The sequence below is a fragment of the Macaca thibetana genome, chromosome 12 (genome assembly GCF_024542745.1).
Source record: "Macaca thibetana thibetana isolate TM-01 chromosome 12, ASM2454274v1, whole genome shotgun sequence".
Taxonomy (NCBI): Eukaryota; Metazoa; Chordata; class Mammalia; order Primates; family Cercopithecidae; genus Macaca; species Macaca thibetana.
This window is the reverse complement of record NC_065589.1, coordinates 4,600,865-4,618,395: the sequence shown is the minus strand read 5'-3', so window position 1 is coordinate 4,618,395 and position 17,531 is coordinate 4,600,865. Positions and strand designations below refer to the sequence as shown.

General features: G+C 45.4%; 2 protein-coding genes and 1 non-coding gene across 3 annotated transcripts in view; 2 read left to right on the top strand and 1 right to left on the bottom strand.

The window, feature by feature from the left end:
• UBE2F (ubiquitin conjugating enzyme E2 F (putative)) overlaps positions 1 to 17,531 on the top strand; it is a 166,367-nt gene that overhangs the window by 141,798 nt on the left and 7,038 nt on the right. Inside the window, exons 7-9 of the mRNA XM_050751685.1 lie at positions 7,864 to 7,934; positions 12,509 to 12,566; positions 14,164 to 14,196. Coding sequence (XP_050607642.1) covers positions 7,864 to 7,934; positions 12,509 to 12,566; positions 14,164 to 14,196 — 162 coding nt within the window. The remainder of the gene's footprint in view (positions 1 to 7,863; positions 7,935 to 12,508; positions 12,567 to 14,163; positions 14,197 to 17,531) is intronic.
• LOC126933250 (U6 spliceosomal RNA) lies at positions 11,185 to 11,287 on the bottom strand. Its single transcript, XR_007718491.1, has one exon. It is a non-coding gene; the product is annotated as a U6 spliceosomal RNA (small nuclear RNA).
• Positions 14,225 to 17,531, top strand: part of SCLY (selenocysteine lyase) — a 68,113-nt gene continuing 64,806 nt past the window's right edge. The window contains exon 1 of the mRNA XM_050751664.1: positions 14,225 to 15,053. Within this exon, the coding sequence (XP_050607621.1) occupies positions 14,909 to 15,053 (145 nt within the window). The 5' untranslated portion in view covers positions 14,225 to 14,908. The remainder of the gene's footprint in view (positions 15,054 to 17,531) is intronic.

Sequence of the window (17,531 nt, the reverse complement as noted above, 5' to 3'; positions counted from 1 at the left end):
AAAAATGGTAAGTAGAGGACAGTAGAGATACTGATCAATGATAGGAAACTAGTTTTTGAGAATTCAGAGAAGGGAAAGTAATGATCACTTTGGAAAGTGGTCAGGGCTAGTTAAGCTTTTAGGGGGAAATCCAATTGGAGTCACCCTGATGTGGCCCAGAACCAGGGGAGGGTGTTGTAGGTGACATGGAAACGTGGTGAACTGTGGTGACAGGTGTGGACATGAGAACTTGCAACCCGCAGAAGGTGGATGGGCCAGGTCAACTCGAGTGAAGAATTGGAGTTGGGGAAGAATAGAGGAAAAAATGAGAAAATTCAGAAGTGTGGGTTTGGTTGGGCATTTTCGATTTGGCAGTGACAAACCACTGGAGATTCTGAATAATTCCACACCCCTGAGTTGGGGTATTAGAGGAGGTGTGGCTGCGCCTCAGAGACGGGTGTGATGTGTCTAGGCCCAAACTGCCAGGAGTTGGCGTACGGGCAGTTCAGTGTGCTTGTTTTATTGGCGTGCATCGTGGATATGTTTTCCTCCTCACGTGTTCTAACTAACCCTCTTGGCCCATCCAGTAGGAAAGCACAAGCTGATGGTGCTGCCAGAGAAAAGGAAGCCTCACTCCCATCATGAGGATGTGGGCATTTGGGACACTGTGCCTGTGACTTCGCTTGTGGGAAGTGTGCTCCCACTGCCTGACGAGTGGAGGTGCCCTGACCCCAGCCACAGGGCTCCATTCAGTGGCTGCAACACTTGTTTGAGAAGCCAAACCTTCATCTATGGAAATTGACTTTTTACCAGACTACTCCATTTAGGGTTCTTTTTGAAATGTAATTTTTGGGGATGGGGAAGAGTAGGCAGTCCAAGTAATTTTTTAATTTGTAGACAAAGACGGGAAAATACACATTTCCAGTCTTTGTCCATCCACCACCTGCTGAGACTTTCCATTCTTCCCAAACCACACTGAGAAACCTGGTGACGGAGCACTGCACCGTGTCCAGTGCGAGGTGGTTTCAGAGGCTTGGTTTCAGTACAGATATTTAGAATTTGGGGACTCTTTGGTGGTTTCTGGAAACAAACAGGCATACAGTATCTAAAATTCTATATTTAGATTTGCCTCTAAATACTTATGACAGACTGTTCTGGATGTCATAGCAGGGAGTTAAGTGTAAGCTGATAAACTTTCCAGATAAGTCATGAGGCATCAGAGAACCATCGTTTCAGGTATATCTGGCATCATCTAGTAGCAGAGCTCCTTGTTTTCACTATAGGAAGAAAGCAAACTAAGAGAAAATACCAGGTAAGGAATGGGCATGATTGAGAGCCTCTGTGTGCCAGGTGTCTTCACTCACTTTATTCCATTCTTCTGATAGTTCTGTGGGTTGGTTGGTTGGTTGGTTGGTTTAGTTCGTTATCTGAGACGGATCTGGAGTGCAGTGGTGTGATCTCAGCTCACTGCAACCTTCACCTCCCGGGTTCAAGCAATTCTCCTCCTCCTCCTGGGTTCTAGCAGTTCTCCTGCCCTAGCCTCCTGTCAGTGGATGATCTTAACATTTATATCTTTATACATTAGGAAGTTAGGGTTCTGAAAGCTAAAGTTAAAAATATTAGCTTTGCCAATGGAGACAGCTGAATTGTTGAAGTCACTTCATGTCCAGGGCTGCCCAGCTTTTAAGCATGTGCTCTTCCTACCACACCAGGTGGTGAGAAAATGTTTGTCATACTGTCTTGTCCCATTTGTGACTTCAAGAAATAGGAAGGAAAATGGAATAAAGAATAACTTGAAAGCCACTGAGCCTTGAAGACTTGTTTCCCTTATTCGTTTGAGACTGGCACAGAGGTTGAGGTGGAGGGTAAGGTTTTAATTTTCCCAGTGATTTTCCTGTCCTTCTCTCAGACCTGCTATTCCTCAGCCCTGCCCCCCCTTCCTCACTCCCAGTCCCCATGGGAAAACATCATCCTGTGCAGCCTTTCTGAAGTTTGGTGTGCTGTGTTTGACCTTTAACTCTGTAATGATGATCTTACATTTTTCTATTTCCACTGCTGTCTCTTTTGGAAGTTTCGTATATGATGGGCTGGTCAGATTTCATCAGGAATAAAACCCCATGTTCTCAAACCCAGAAGTACCGAGAGCAGCTGGTGACTCTGCATGAACCATGTTCCTACTCTGCTTCTGTAGGGTCCTTTCCTCTCCTCTCCCCAGCCTTTCCTTCCTGTCCCACCAGCTTTTTTTTTTTTTTTTTTTTTTTTTAAATGAGGCGGGGTTTCGCTCTTGTCACCCAAGCTGGAGTGCAGTGGCTTGATCCCGGCTCACTGCAACCTCCACCTCCTGGATTCAAGCGATTCTCCTGCCTCAGCGTCCCGAGTAGCTGGGATTACAGGTGCCCACCACTACGCCCAGCTAATTTTTGTAGTTTTAGTAGAGATGGGGTTTCACCATGTTGGCTGGGTTGGTGTCAAACTCCTGACCTCAAGTGATCCACCAGCCTTGGCCTCCCATAGTGCTGGGATTATAGGCGTGAGCCACTGCACCCGGCCTCCTGTCCCCTTCTCATGTTTTCTTCCTGTCTGCCTCTCATTCAGGCAAGCGTGGGGCAACTTCCTTAGGGGCCAGCGTGTATCACTGGTGTCCCCATCAGGGACCCTCCAGAAGATCATTAGGGTGCAGTACTTGGTTGAACACAAAAGTAGTTGCATTTGCCATGTTTATAATGAATCATTGCTTACAGACTCTCCCGAGCATCTCTTTCCCGCTGGGCTGTGAGCCCTGAGGGAGTGCCAGCCGTCTTGCCCACACTATTTCCAATGTGTAGCCTGTCATGCTAGGCAAAAAACACAGATTGTTCAGTGGTTGCCCCTCTCTCTGCCCCCCACAAACTTAACAGTGTAGAAAAGAGATGAAATAATTCAGCCAGCATAGGAAGATCACGTAGGCACGGGCATTCAGGACAGAGTATGAGGGCACACTCTGAAGGCGCCGCGTGGGTCAGTGAGAGCGGACACAGCGGCGGCCAGTGCGGAGCCTAGGGGTGGGCTGGCACTTCTCAGATGCTTCTCTGCTTCACTGCCACGACTGACTTGACACAATTTCTGTACTTCATAAGGACTTTTTTCCTAAGAGTTATAGTTCCTGCAGTGAAGGTCTATTAAGACTGTGAATGTGGAAAACCTTTAATAAAGTCGATCGTCATTTCAGAATAAACTTTTAAAAGAAAAATGTCTATTTGGAATCCCCCACCCCACCCAATATCCCAGCAGCTAAAATTCAAATTTTTTGTGTGTTTTTGTCCCTTTGCCTCTGAAGTTTAACTCCCAGCCTAAAGCTTGCCTTGTAATTTGTCAATTTAGAAACTGGCCAAACGGATGTAGAGACATTGAGTGAGCTCCTACATTGTGCCAGGCTCCATGTCAGACACTGGAGGGCCAAGGATGGGAACTTGGTGACCTTTTAAGAATTTCAGTCTCTGGGGAGACAGACGCTGACATGATAATGAGGAGCCCGGGTAGTGATGTGGGCGACAGCTATTCCTCAGGCTGGTGGGGATGCCCAGAGGAGGAGCACATGATGTGGCCTGGGGATGCCTTGGAGGAGGAGAGAGCCTTAGCCCAGACCCTAGCTGGCCTGTGGTGTCACACAGCCCACGGGTGTGTCAGTCAGGACTGGTTGGAGGAAGCTGTGTGCTGCAGCAGGAGAAAGGATTACCGCTCTTTGTTCTTGGCTCTGGTTTCCTCCTGGAAGTGAAGACACCACGTCTCCTCACATGTTTTTAGCCAAATCAGATAACATGACCATGGCCAGCCCGGAGGGACTGTCCTGCCGTGGGCCCTGGAGGAGGAGAACCAGAAACACTTGTTGAATAGCAGTGATGATGACCACAAGTGACACCTGAACTCCCACTCACCTTCTTCATATGAAATTATCAGACTTTGTAGGGAATTGAGACAACACGGCCATGCAAAAATAGAATAATAATCACCCGTAATCTCTCCACCCAGAGATGATCACCATGACTCTCTAATGTCTGTTGCAGACAGTATAAATCCTACATACCAGTGGGGTGATGCTACACATAGTCTGGTAACTCGGGGCTTTCCCATCATAATATGATGGACGTACACATTCATGTCAGTCAGTGCACGACTGCATCATCATTAATAGGAGTACTTCCTTGTATGATGTGTCATTTAAACCAGTCCTTTATCATTGGTCACTGGCTGACCAACCTTTTGTAGTATAAAGCAGACTTTCTGTAAAGAGCTAAGCAATAAATATTTTAGGCTCTGTGGACCACATGTGGTCTCTGTCCCATATTCTTTTTTGTTTTTTCAACAACCTTTTAGAAATGTGAAAACCAGTCTTTGACCATGTGAAAACAGTCCCAGCCTGGATTTGGTCTGTAGGCTGTGGTCTGCTGCCCCAGAATAAATAGGGCTGTGAGGTAAGTCTGGGGCATGCATCTTATGTCTGTCTGCCTCTTTCCTCTGGATCAGTTCCTAGACATGGCATTGTGGGTATTGAGTAATTGATGCTCCATTTTAAGGTTCTGGATAAATCCTATTAAATTACCTTCCAAAGAGGAATGTCAGTTGGCATCCTCACCATCAGTGTTTGAAAATTCCCTTTCCCTAAACACTTACCAAGGTAGAATGTTTGCCTTTTTTTTGTTGTTGTTGCCATTTTGGGAGGAAATGGTATCTCATTTAATATCCGGTTGTCTTTTTTTTTTTTTTTTTTTTTTTGAGATATAGTCTTGCTCTGTCCCCCAGGCTGGAGTCCAGTGGCACAGTCTCCGCTCACTGTAACCTCCGTCTCCCGGGTTCAAGCAATTGCATTTTCATTTCTTAAGTCGGATGCTGAATAGTATTTCCCACTAATTAGCTGTTTATATTTTTTATGAGCTGCTATTATGTCTTTTGCCCATGTTTCCCATTGGGGATATTTGTTTTTCTTCTAGGTTTACTAGAGTCCTTACATGCAAAGTATGTGAAACTTTTTTCTTAGGTTTTTTAGCTATGCTATAAATTCTTTGTTTTGCATTTGCCATCTTTAGTTGTTGTTCTATACAAGTTTTGTTTTTTTGTTTCACTGCTTGAGTTTTGTGTGTTATGAAATGCTTAAAGCAGCCTTCAGACCCCAAGATGGTCATCTACATTTTCTTCTAGTCCTCCTATAGTTCTCTTTTATGTTTAATTTTAATGCATCTGGAACACTGTGTTTTTCCAAATGGGTAGCCAGTGGCCCACCAAATAACCCAGTTCTCTATTGGTTTGAAAGGCCAGATTTGTCATACATTAGACTCCTGGCAGGGTGAGTGATGGTGGCCGTGCCAAGCACTGAGGGGAAATGTGGGAGGGCTGGGCATTGTTTGTCTAGCTGTGGGCCACTGGGGTTGGGGGGGAAGGGGCTGGGGCCTAATTCAGTTTGGAAAGTATGTGTGTGAGAAGCCAGGTGCAGAGTTTTGCCCTCTGTTCTGGAACCACAGTTAAGAGGACCATTGACAAAAGTAGGTACCTGTGTTAACATCAAACTATGGAAGGTGTAAAGGGGACAGGAGGAAGGGCGAATACCCCCAAGCCTTTGGGAGATGTGGTAGCACCAGGCTGGGTGGTCATGTGTGAGGGCCTCCACAGAAGGGGCACCTGCTTGGGAGGGAGAGTGAGTTTGCCAATTTTCTAGGTTCCTGCAAAAACAGAGTTGGTGACTCGGCCTAGCACTAGACTGCCACCATCCAGTGACCCAGGCGGGGGCACACAGCCCTGCCCCTCATGGCAGTCTGACCTTCCCTCTGCAGCCCAAATGCCTCAGTGGAAGGAAAAGATGCAGTTGCTCCTTTCTATTAAATACATTCCCATTTATTTATAGAAAAACACAATGTGAAATTTATTTAAACTCATTCTGAACCTAAATTCTTTGTCCTCAGACACGTGGATTTGCACAGTCAGTTTAATCAGTTTTTTGGAGTCTACTGATTTTGTGGTATTTTGAAATTAGAAACAATGCTCATTAGAGTGTTGAAAAAGTATTTTTGGTTTATAGAAATAAATAAAAAGATGAAACTATAAAAGTTTACTAGAAAGTTAAAGAGGATATTTGGATGGTGAAGTATTTTCTAAGTATGGCATCAAAGATAAAAATTTGATTACAAAAATAACCTCCTCAGAAAACATCATAAATAAAAATTAATAGCAAATGATACACGGGGAAAATGTTACCCATTTCACAAAGGGTTGATTCCTTTTTGAGATGACCTTTCTGATGAGATCCTGTGATTTGACACTTCTGCATGTTAACCAAGGGTACCTTGCTGTGGGAAGTCCTGGCGAAGAGGCCCTCTCCCTCACTGCAGGTTGTGGGGGTGGTGGGTGTCACGTCTTCTGAAGAACATGAGCAGTGTATCAGAAGCTAGGGTTTCTGACTAGCAAATCCTCTTGCTGGGCTTCATCCTGAGGAAACATTTCATCCAGGATGAACCCTGCATTGATAGAGCAGGGTTGGGAGAAGAGGAAGCAACCTGGGGGCCCAGAGGTAGGGAAGTACTTGTTAAACTCGGGCAGGTGTACCATAGAATGCAGGACACCATCTGAAACAATGGCAGAAATAGCTAAAACATATGTAGCACAGCTTTCTTCTATAAAGAAAAATGAGTATGCTGCATGCACACTATGTGTGTGGCCTAGAAAAGAGGCATAAAACACATGTACTTCAGGTGTCACATAATTTCTGGGTAGCATTTTGATGGAGTGTATATATTCTTACATAAAAAGCAAATGTGAAAGACAGCATAATTTATTATATATCTACATATTTCATTTCTGTTGTCCTTTTCTCTTGAGTATGGATTGCCTTTGTAACAACGAAATCTGTTTGGTTTGGTTTGGTTTGGTTTTCTGGTTTGGAGGCAGGGTCTCGCTCTGTCACCCAGGCTGGAGTACAATGGTGCGATCATAGCTCACTGCAGCGTACAACTTCTGAGCTCAAGTGATTCTCCCACCTCGCCTCCTGAGTAGCTGGGACTACAAGCAGGAGCTACCATGCCCAGCTCTTTTTTTTTTTTCCTGGAGAGACAGGGTCTTGCTATATTGCCCTGGCTGATATCAAACCCTTAGCCTCAAGCGATCCTCCCACCTCGACCTCCCAAAGTGCTGAGATTTTTTTTCTCCTGGGCATCTATTGTTAATTATATTTTCTTCTCTTAGGTGGCCTCCCTAAGTGAGCCACAATGCCTGACCTAGAAAAATCTTAAAAGAACTTTATCCAAACATGCCAAGTCATAAATGATGTTGATATACTTTATCCCCACAAGTTCATTTTCATTCTCTTTCTCTCCTTTAAATATTAAGTGGACTAGGGCTTTCATCTAGGAAAACGTATGTGACAGTAGCATCTTCAGAAAAATCCAGCAAAGGGAACAGGCTGTTCTTGCAAGGAGCAGTAACTTTAAGCCATAGTAACTTGTAGTGCAAAGGAATCTGGGGCTTCTGGTTGGATTTGGGCCCAGAGGATGCAGAACTATTCCCTAGAGTGCACTGTGGATACCTGCAGTCCCAAACCCAGGGGATGTGGGAGGTGACAAAGGTCCAGTCACCAGCACTGTCAGCTGGCAGGACATTTGGGGCTTGTAGAGAGGTGCTCAGAAGCCCATGGGGTAGACATTGCTGCTGAGACTAGCCCTTGTGGACGCAGCCCATCAACACATGCCTCGTGGGTGAGGTGAGCCAGTATTCAAGGTTGAACACATGCTCAGCGAGTCAAACTACACGCTGAGTAAGCCATGAAACAAGCGTCTAGATAGGGTATGTGGTAAGGCTCTGGCCTGGATATGTGATTTGCAGAGACTGTCAGCGTGATCTCTCATTCTTTCTGTGTTGCAGCCTCCCAAAGTGAAATGCCTGACCAAGATCTGGCACCCCAACATCACAGAGACAGGGGAAATATGTCTGAGGTAAGTTTCTTGTCTTTTCTTTCTTCTACATTCGTGAGTGTCACGTGTGAGCATTGGGCTTTTAAACATGTTGTCTCCTCTGAGAGAGGATTTTGAGGCATGCCCAAGATTAGGATGAGCTTGAACTCAGCTGAAGTAGCTGCGGTTGCCTGCCTGCTCCCAAACCCTACCCTACCTTCTGCCTCCAGACCAGTGTCCTCTCATGGCCCTCTGGGGGCCACAGCCCTACCAAGTTCTTAGTGCAGCCTCCTTGCTTGCCCAGGATGGACCCTTGGGGTCCCTTGCCTTGTTCCCCCCTATTTAAATGAGAGACCACATTCCCTCCATGTGGCTGATTTTAGCTAAGATGAGAAAATATGATTAATGATGGATACCCAGGAGAAAAAATGTAGATAGCAGGCTTAAGACAACCTTGGGCACTTGTATTTAAGCTGCCTTCTCTCTACCAAAATGGTCCTAATAGGTGTCAGGGCACTTAGGGCAGGCAGCCTCTCAGAGCTTCGTGTCCACTGTGACTTGTGTCCCCGATCCCTGGCCTGGGCAGAACATCAGGGATCAGTGATTTCTCCTCCTAAGGCTGCTGGAAAAGATGTATGGGTGGATTGGTTGGTTTTTAAAGTAAGTTTCACGTTTGGGCTTTATTTTTTTTTTTTTTTTTTGCGCTTTGTCCCTTTCATCACTTTAAGGCAGCGAGATTGATTGCAGGGGCTTTGATATCAGACCACCTGGACCTGAGTCCAGCTTGCTGCCCCCGCCCCGCCACCCGGGGCAGCTGTGGGACTTTAGGCTAGGTATTTGACCCGTATGTGCCTCACACTTAGCCAGTCTGGAAAGTTGGCACAACGTGTTTTCTTAGCACATTTCTCCTACTTTTGACATGAAATGCAATTAGTGGCCTAAGTCAGTTCTCATGCTCAACCTCCGTATCTCTTTTCTTTCGTTCCTCTCTCCTTAGTAAATACTAATCACCTTTGAAAGGAAATGTGTAAACTGTGGCTGCTGGAAATCTTACCTCAGGATGCCTTTCTCTTCACAAGTACAGTTAGTGCCCATTTGTCCATTTCATTTTTGTATATACTGCTCCCTTTCTTCAGTATCAGCCTCATTTTTCAGATAGTTAAAAATACATTTTACCAGGCATGCCTTTTTAAAAAAGCATCTTCTCTTTGAAGTATCTGTCCTTTGCGTATTGAAATGTTAAAATTCCACCATCTTTGGTTGCAGGTTATAAATGTGTTTGGCCCAGGCCCCCATTGCCCCGCTTCCTCCTGTGATTGTGAGGACACCTGGCTCACTTTCTGGGGGGCCATACTCTACTTACCTGTCTTGCCCCTGCCTCAGTCAGAATTGGGTGCAGAATAGGAAGCTCTCTTGTCCTTTTTGCCATCTTCTGGGAAATCAGATGATTAGCAAAGCCTGATAAGGATAAACAGATGGTATTCTGATATAAAAGCCAGACGTCTCAAGGAAAAAGATTGTCAGATTTGACCACATAAAAATTAAAAACACAAAATGGAAGGAGAAATGATCAACTGGATTAAAATCCTTGGTATGTAAATAGTCCTTACTATTCATTAAAAAAAGATGGATACTTCCTCTGGAAAAATGTGGCATTGGCTACAAACAGGTGATTCATAAAAGGAGAAATAGAAGTGGGCAGTAAATATCTAAGGGGATGTTCACTCTCATCGGTAACCAGAGAAAGGTGCAGAAAACCATGAGGTGTGGCTTACCACTTATCAGATTGGCAGGCACAAAGGTAGATACTTGGTGGTGGGGCGGGGAGTGAGTGATAGAGAGTGAGCAGGCTCTCTCGTTGGAGGGTGTGTGTATTTGCACACCTTTCATTGGTCCTTCAGCCATGTAGACTACCTTTAACTCGAATGTACCCTTGGACTTGTCAGCTGCACTTCTAGGGATTTAATCTAAGGAAATAATGTGTCAGATTGATGTACAGGGACCACCTTGTTAGTGAAAAGTAGACAGTGTCCAGTGGCAGCTTTATGGTGTGTCCTGAATAAAGGGAAAGAAAAGCCCAGCCACACCTCTGGTTTGTGGTGACCACTGGACAGCAGCTAATCAGGCCCTTCCCACAGCAGGACTGATGGATGCCTGGTGCTCCACGGGCCTTTCATTTCTGGCACACAGAAGCACCGTCCTCTTTTAGAGAGATTTGCCCTGGCTCCACCTTGTTGTCCCAGCAGGGACACTTCCCCTGCTCTGACACAAGGTCAGAGGCTCCATGTCTGTGGGATTGGAGGGCCTAGGTCAAGAGCTCAGTCGAAGCTTCTCCTAGAGCCTAAGCTTCTATTACAGTTCCTGGGGTATCCTCTGTCTCCTTGCTTAATGACATCTCTGATAGCCGAGTGTCTCTGTCTCCTGAGCTGTTGCTGGGACTGTCCTCTGTGAGGCCAGGCTAGAACTTCCTCAGTGACTGGGGGCACTGCACCCCTGATGGGCCTCACTGCTGCCCAGACCAGTGGCCACCACATGCTGGGGCCGGCCTTGCCTCCCCATTCCCTACCCTGCCAGATGCAAAGCCCTCCTGCTCTGGCTGTGCTGTTGACAGCAAAGCTCAGGGTGAGCTTCCTTCTCCTTCATTCAGCTAATGTTGATTGAGCTTAGGCACTGGCAGAGGAATTAGAATTCCCTGCTTTTATGGATGAAACGGGCATTCAACAAATAAATGACAAATATATAACTGAAGGTTGCATTAAGATCTATATAAGAAAATTATTAGCTAGATCAGAAATAATTGTTCCACTCTAGTAACAAAATGTAGCCACTAGGATTTGACTTGATTCCCAAAAAAGGTATTCAGAAGTTGACGATTCACATCCACAAGTCACCAGTACCTCTATCGGGTAGAAAGACATCCATCCAGTTGGTAGGGTATGTGATTTGAGTTTTCCTTTTTTCTTTTTATCGCACAAGTAAATTTTAATGGTCAATTTAAGGTTAGTTATCTGTTTTTTTAACTGCTCTTCATAGACAATTAAGATTATAGCTTTGACTCAAACTCTACATATTTTTCTTCTGATCTAAATTGACTTTCATGAATTTAAACATGCTCTAATTCAAAAAAGTTTATCAGAGGTAACAATTATGGCCTATACAGCCTGATATTTTATGTGCAGATCAAAGCCACAGCACAATAATTCAACAAATGCAAAAGTAATTTTATCTCCAGAAGGAGGTTTGGCAATAAATTATACTTTTTCGAAGTATGGAATGATCATTTAATCTCTTTAAAATTATTTAATTTTTTTTTTTTACTTTTTGAGATTATTGTGAAAATGCCAGTCTTCTCTGTATCATCCCAATTTGAGCATTTGTGCTGCGGAAGTGAGCACTGGAATGATCATTTCCATGAGAGTATATGGTGTGCCTTACAGCTGATAGACAGTCAGGACCAGGACTCTCAGGTACCAGCTTCAGAAATGGGGCCTCACCGGACCTCTGAATCCTGGTGTGCCTTCCCTGAGCATGGGCCCCTCACCTAAGAAGTGATTAATATTCAGAATTGTGCATTAATCTTTTATCCTCAAGTATTTTCTTTTGAACTTAAAAAAAAAAACCCAGTTATTAAAATGTCATACGCTGAGAGCTCCCATTGTTGTTAACCTGCATCAACAGTGTTTCAGAATGTCGGTGCCCGTGAGCTGCCTGGGTTGGAAGAACAACACTGTTCATGAGGCATGTGCCCTTGGGCCTGTCTTCTCTGTGCCTTGGTTTCCTCCTGTATAAGACAGGGAAACAGTGATCCTTCCTTCACAGGTGGTTAAAAGCATTAAGTGAATTTAATGGCACAGCACCTAGGATTGTGCCTGACATACACATCATAAGCTCTAAGCTTCAGTTACTCTTGTTGTCATGTTGTCATTTTGTTGCCATTGTCATTTTCTTTTCTTTTTTTTTTTTCTTTTGTTGCCATTGTCATTTTCTTTTCTTTTCTTTTTTTTTTCTTTTGGAGACAGGGCCTCACACTGTTCCCAGGCTGGAGTACAGGGCCGCCGTCACAGCTCACTGCAGCCTCAAACTCCTGGACTCAAACAGTCCTCCTGCCTTTGGGACTACAGGCGTGCACTACTATGCCTGGCTAATTTTTAATTTTTAGTAGAGACAGGGTATCACTGTGTTGCCCAGGCTGGTTTCAAACTCCTGGACCCAAGCGATCCTCCCACCTTACCTCGGCCTCCCAGAATGCTGGGATTACAGGCATGAGCCACCATACCCAGCCACCATTGTCATTTTCTGAACATTAAATTGACAGATGTTCTTTGTGTGTTGTTTTAAACATGCTTTTCCTCTGCCTAAAACTTCCATGTCAAGTATTACAACAAATAGACAAACATAACACAAGACGTTATACTTGAAAATGTATATAACCTTGGAGGTAGAAATGCCTTCCTCAGCAAGAGGAAACTGAGAAGCCACAGAGGAAAAGGTGGGTTTAATAAAAAGTAGTTCTCCTGCATGGCCTAAAGACAAAATACGCACCGAGAGGACCAGTCGGCAGTGTGTAGGCACCTGTGGCTGCTCCTCACTAACCACTGTGTGTCTGTCTTTTTCAGTTTACTGAGAGAACATTCGATTGATGGCACTGGCTGGGCTCCCACAAGAACATTAAAGGTAGAGTCTGTGCCTTGATCATAAGTTGTCCCTGTGGTCCTCTCCCTGCAGTAGCCAGCCTCCTGAGAAAGCAGCACATGTCCTTGCCTGTCACATCCACACCAATGGCCAGACACAGCCTGCCTCCTCTTCTCCCTGCTGCCTGGGCTACTTAGCCAGTCACTGACCTCAGTCAGTTTGGGCCGGATGAGCATCCTTGTTGGCTTTGCCAGTCACCATTCTAGAACCAGAGATAGGAGCCCAAATTGCAGGCTTCACCGCCAAACCACTCGCCACATAGGAAACCTCATGGCCACCATTCATTCAACAGGAATGTCTTGAGCTCTTCTGGCCACTAGGTGTTGGAGAAGAGCAGCAAATTGATGTGCAGACCACTCCCTATGGCCAGAGAAGACTGTCAGGTGTTGGGTACCTAACACCAAGCAGGGACCCTAGGGGAACAGCACAGGAAGGGGCTTTTGGCCCTGGCCCTGCATCAGGGAACACTGCAGACTGCATGCAGTCCTGACCAAGCTCCTCCAAGCTGTAGTCTCTGCCACCATGGGCAACCCACACCCTTTTCTTAGCCTCTCCCCACGCTCTAGAAATGTCCTTCCCTCTCAAAACTTTCCCTCTGCAGGCCATGTCTCTACCTGGAAGGCGGCCCTCTCCTCCAGCCCTCTCCCTGGCAGACTCCTGCTTCCCTGGGGCTCAGATGGCTGTCATTGCCTCTGGAGCCTCTCCTCCCAGGGTGGGTGCTCTGGGGAACACGTCTCGTGAGCAGTGCTGGCCTGCTGACCTGCCCACCTGTCCATCCCCCTTCCTCAGGCTGAGGGCTCACCTTCACCCACAGTCCAACCTTAAGCCTGGCTCACATCAGAAGGTCAGAGATGGGTGGGTGGATGGATTGATGGACTAGAGAAAACAGAGAAGGGCAAATAAAATTACCAACTAGCAAAGAGTAGGGGAGGAGCGTGAGAACAGGCCTAAAAAGGACGAAACTCTTGAGTTGATGAAGAGGAAAATGGAGAATGAATTTGTGATTCACAGATGGCAAGTCAGTACAGATAGAACAACTCTGGCTTTCAGTTTTATTTAATGAAAATCTCTGATCCTTGAATTGTGAATCTTCCATTATTCTTTAAATAACGCAAAATCATTAAGAAAACTTAATAGGATAAGGTGTAATTAACTTATCTACAACCGCAAGGGGCAGTAGATGTAAAAACAACAGACTTTATTTTGAAGGTGACTTTTTAGAAGTCAGAACCATATTTGGTGGTAACAGCTAAGAGGTGATTCAAGGTAGAGCCCCTATGCAGACACTGGCCTGCGGGCCCTGTCGTGCAGGATTAGGCTTGTCAGGTCTGACTGGGAGGGCAGCTGATGCTGTCTTTGATTTTATATTCACTACCTGAGACTGCTCACCTCTGAATTTTCCAGAGTTTGTTGTTACACTTGAAGACAAGTTATTTTAATTTTCTATCTTGAGAAAAACAAGCCATGTTGAAGACAGGTTTTGATACAGTACAATGCATATTTCTTGATCATGGGTTTACACATGCATACAGGTGCACAATGGCCTGAAACTTGTTTTCTGTTTTCTTTTTTATTTCAGGATGTCGTTTGGGGATTAAACTCTTTGTTTACTGTAAGTACAGTGATCAAAATCCCAAGTTTTTCTCGATTTCCTTGTTGCTGGTTTTAGATATTACATTAACGTTAACACAAAACCATGTTAAAAAATGAAATGTGGACTGGGCACAGTGGCTCACGCCTGTAATCCTAGTACTTTGGGCGGATCCCCACTTGAGCCCAGGAGTTCAAGACCAGCCTGGGCAACGTAACAAAACCGGTCTCTACAAAAAATAGAAAAATTAGTTGGGCATAGTGTCACACGTCTGTAGTCCCAGCTACTTGGAAGGCTGAGGTGGGAGAACTGCTTGAGCCTGGGAGGCAGAGGTTGCAGTGAGCTGAGATTGCACCACTGTACTCCAGCCTGGGTGACAGAGATCTGCCTCAAAAACAGACAGATACACACAAAAACCCCCAAAAAACATGCTTGCTGGGCATGGTGGCTCACACCTGTAATCCTAGCACGTTGGGAGACTGAGGCAGGCATATCACTTGAGCCCATGAGTTCAAGACCAGCCTGGGCAACATAGCAAGACCTGTCTCTAAAAAAAATAATAAATGAAAAAATAACCCCCCTTTTTTCTGTTTCTGTTTTATGAGTCAGAAGTAGAACAGTGAGGTGGGGAATGAAGGGCCTTTGGAGTGACACGTGGGGAGGTTATCTGGGGCAGGGGCCACAGCAGTCTCACTTCTGCCCTGCTGAGGTGGCTGACCCCAGTTTCTAGGGGATGAGGTTGGTTCCACTTGCCTTAGCCCCTTCCAGCAGGGTGGCTGTTACCCTGGGGTCACTTGGCCCAGTCCATGTCTGTGCCTGTGGCTACACTAGCCAGCCCAAGGAGTGGCCCTGTCACCTCCCAGGTGTCCTGGTTGGGGTGGATGATTTTGTGGTTACCCAGCCTTGAAGGCTTTTTCACGAGTCCAGAACCTCAGAGTTGTTGTCTTTTTGTCAGTGATGAGCTGCTGAAGTTTGCTGTTCTCAGGAAATAGCATTTCTCAGACAATGGCCCTAGTGCAGGAAGAGGCTAAATGGACTCAGCTAAAAGCTGTTGGTTGGATTTTTTTAATACAATATTATACATTCCTTTGAATTTTTACTTTTTAATTCATAAAGGTGCTTTTAAAGAAATAAGCTTCAGAGATCTGTTTGTGAAAAAAAAGTTTTTGCTATTTTGATAAAACCTAAGGTGCCTCTATGATCTTGGATAGTCCACCCAGGCCAGGGGGCTGTTTTAGGAGCATCCTCCTAGCCGGTGTCATGTGGGTCACTGGCTGTTGCCTACAGCAGAGGCACCTGCAGGACTCAGTTAAACTAGGGGCGGGTCTGCTCTTCCTTGTCCCATCATCTGAGGGCACAGTGTTCTTATCTTCAGCAAAAGCAGAGCCTCAAACTAAACTGAGTCCCTGCCTACCTTTTGTCTTTCTGTCTGATGTTAGCTGGTGAATGTCTATCACACAAGCAGAGAAACCACGCACTTCCAGTGATTTTAGGATCTCCCTGAATCTCCGTGGGAGGTCATACCTGATGGAGACCTGGACTTCAGTTTCTGCTGCTCTCAGCCACTTTGTTCTGCTTCTGTCTTTGGCTTTTTCATTGAAGTGAATGAAGTTTTATTTCTGGAGCCTAATTTGAAATCTGTCTGGCCGTTGTGCTCCATTGTAATATTGAGCCTTGGCATCTCTAGATTTGATTGAGAGAGCCAAAGAGAACAGGTGTGAACTCAGGCGCTTCTAGGGGCCCACGTGCCGTCATTATCATCAGCCACCATGATGATTTTTTTCTGGAGCCCACCATGTCTGTCCCAGGTTCCTTGGCTCTGAGTAGGTTTTGATTGGCGACTTGCTGCAGGGGAATTAATGGGAGGAAAGAAACACTGACTCCTTGGACTTAAAAAAAAATTTTTTGGCTGGGTGCGGTGACTTATGCCTGTGATTCCAGCACTTTGGGAGGCACCGAGGCTGGCAGATCACCTGAGGTCAGAAATTGGAGACCAGCCTGGACAATATGGTGAAATCTCACAGCTACTAAAAAAAAAAAAAAAAAAAAAGTACAAAAAATTAGCCAGGCATGGTGGCGGGCACCTGTAATCTCAGCTACTTGGGAGGCTGAGGCAGGAGAATCGCTTGAATCCAGGAGGCGGAGGTTGCAGTGAACCGAGATCACACCATTGCACTCCAGCCTGGGCAACAAGAGCGAAATTCCATCTCAAATCAAAAAAAAAAAATTGAAGAGAAATCTGCTATAGCCACACTAACTTCCCATCTCTAAGTGCTCTCAGTAAATTCTAAAAAAGCCAATCAAAATTGCTAATTAAGTCTTTAATGGTTATTCTGATCAACTCATTTATCTTAGGTCTAATATACAGTAAAGAAGATAAGAAATTTTGTGTGTCTGATACAGTCTATCTAATAATGTACTTTACATTTTTGCCTTTCTCTGGGACTTGGAATCTAATTTTCCAACTGTGAATGACTATAGAGATTTACAGGGTTTTTTTGCTATTTTATAACATTTTAATGGTCACAGCCATATTAATCTCCAGGAACATTGTCCCCAAATTTAACGTCCTTCCTGAAGAGAAATACGGTTGTCTTGACGATGATCCATCCTATAGCCTGCGTTAGAAAGCCATGATTCATCATAAGGACAAATTGAGGCCCCCTGATTTTTTCTTTTTTTGTTGTTTTTGAGACCGAGTCTTGCTCTGTCGCCCAGGCTGGAGTGCAGTGGTGCCATCTCGGCTCACTGCAACATCCTCCTCTGGGTTCAAGCGATTCTCCTGCCTCAGCCTCCCAGGTAGCTGGGATTATAGGCATGCACCACCATGCCTGGCTAATTTTCATATTTTTAGTGGAGACAGGGTTCCACCATGCTGGCCAAACTGGTCTCAAACTCCTGACCTCGGTGATCCACCCGCCTCAGCCTCCCAAAGTGCTGGGATTATAGACGTGAGCCACCATGCCCGGCCAAGCAAGCCCCTCTGATTCTCAACAAGAGGGGTGAGCAGTGTGAAGATAAGATGCGGCCTTGGTCCAAAGTCCAGAGTGCTTCTTGGGACTGAGGGGCATAGCCGTTGCAGTGTTTTTCTAGGGGAGAATGGGTCTGGCACCCTCTCCTGAGTCTGGGGACATGAGCCTAGTGACACTGCCATGCAATTTGCTCGGGTTCCAGACGTCCCTACTGACTGTGCATGGGAGGCTTGGTGAAGCAGAGAAAGGAAAGTCCAGGGAAGGCCCCAAGAGAACCCATGGGCTCAAAAAGTCAAAGCTGTTAATCACAAAACAAAAGAAAAATATAATTTTTATGGAAAAGAAGGGGATTTTTATTTGGAAATGCTTAATGAGAGTGGTTTT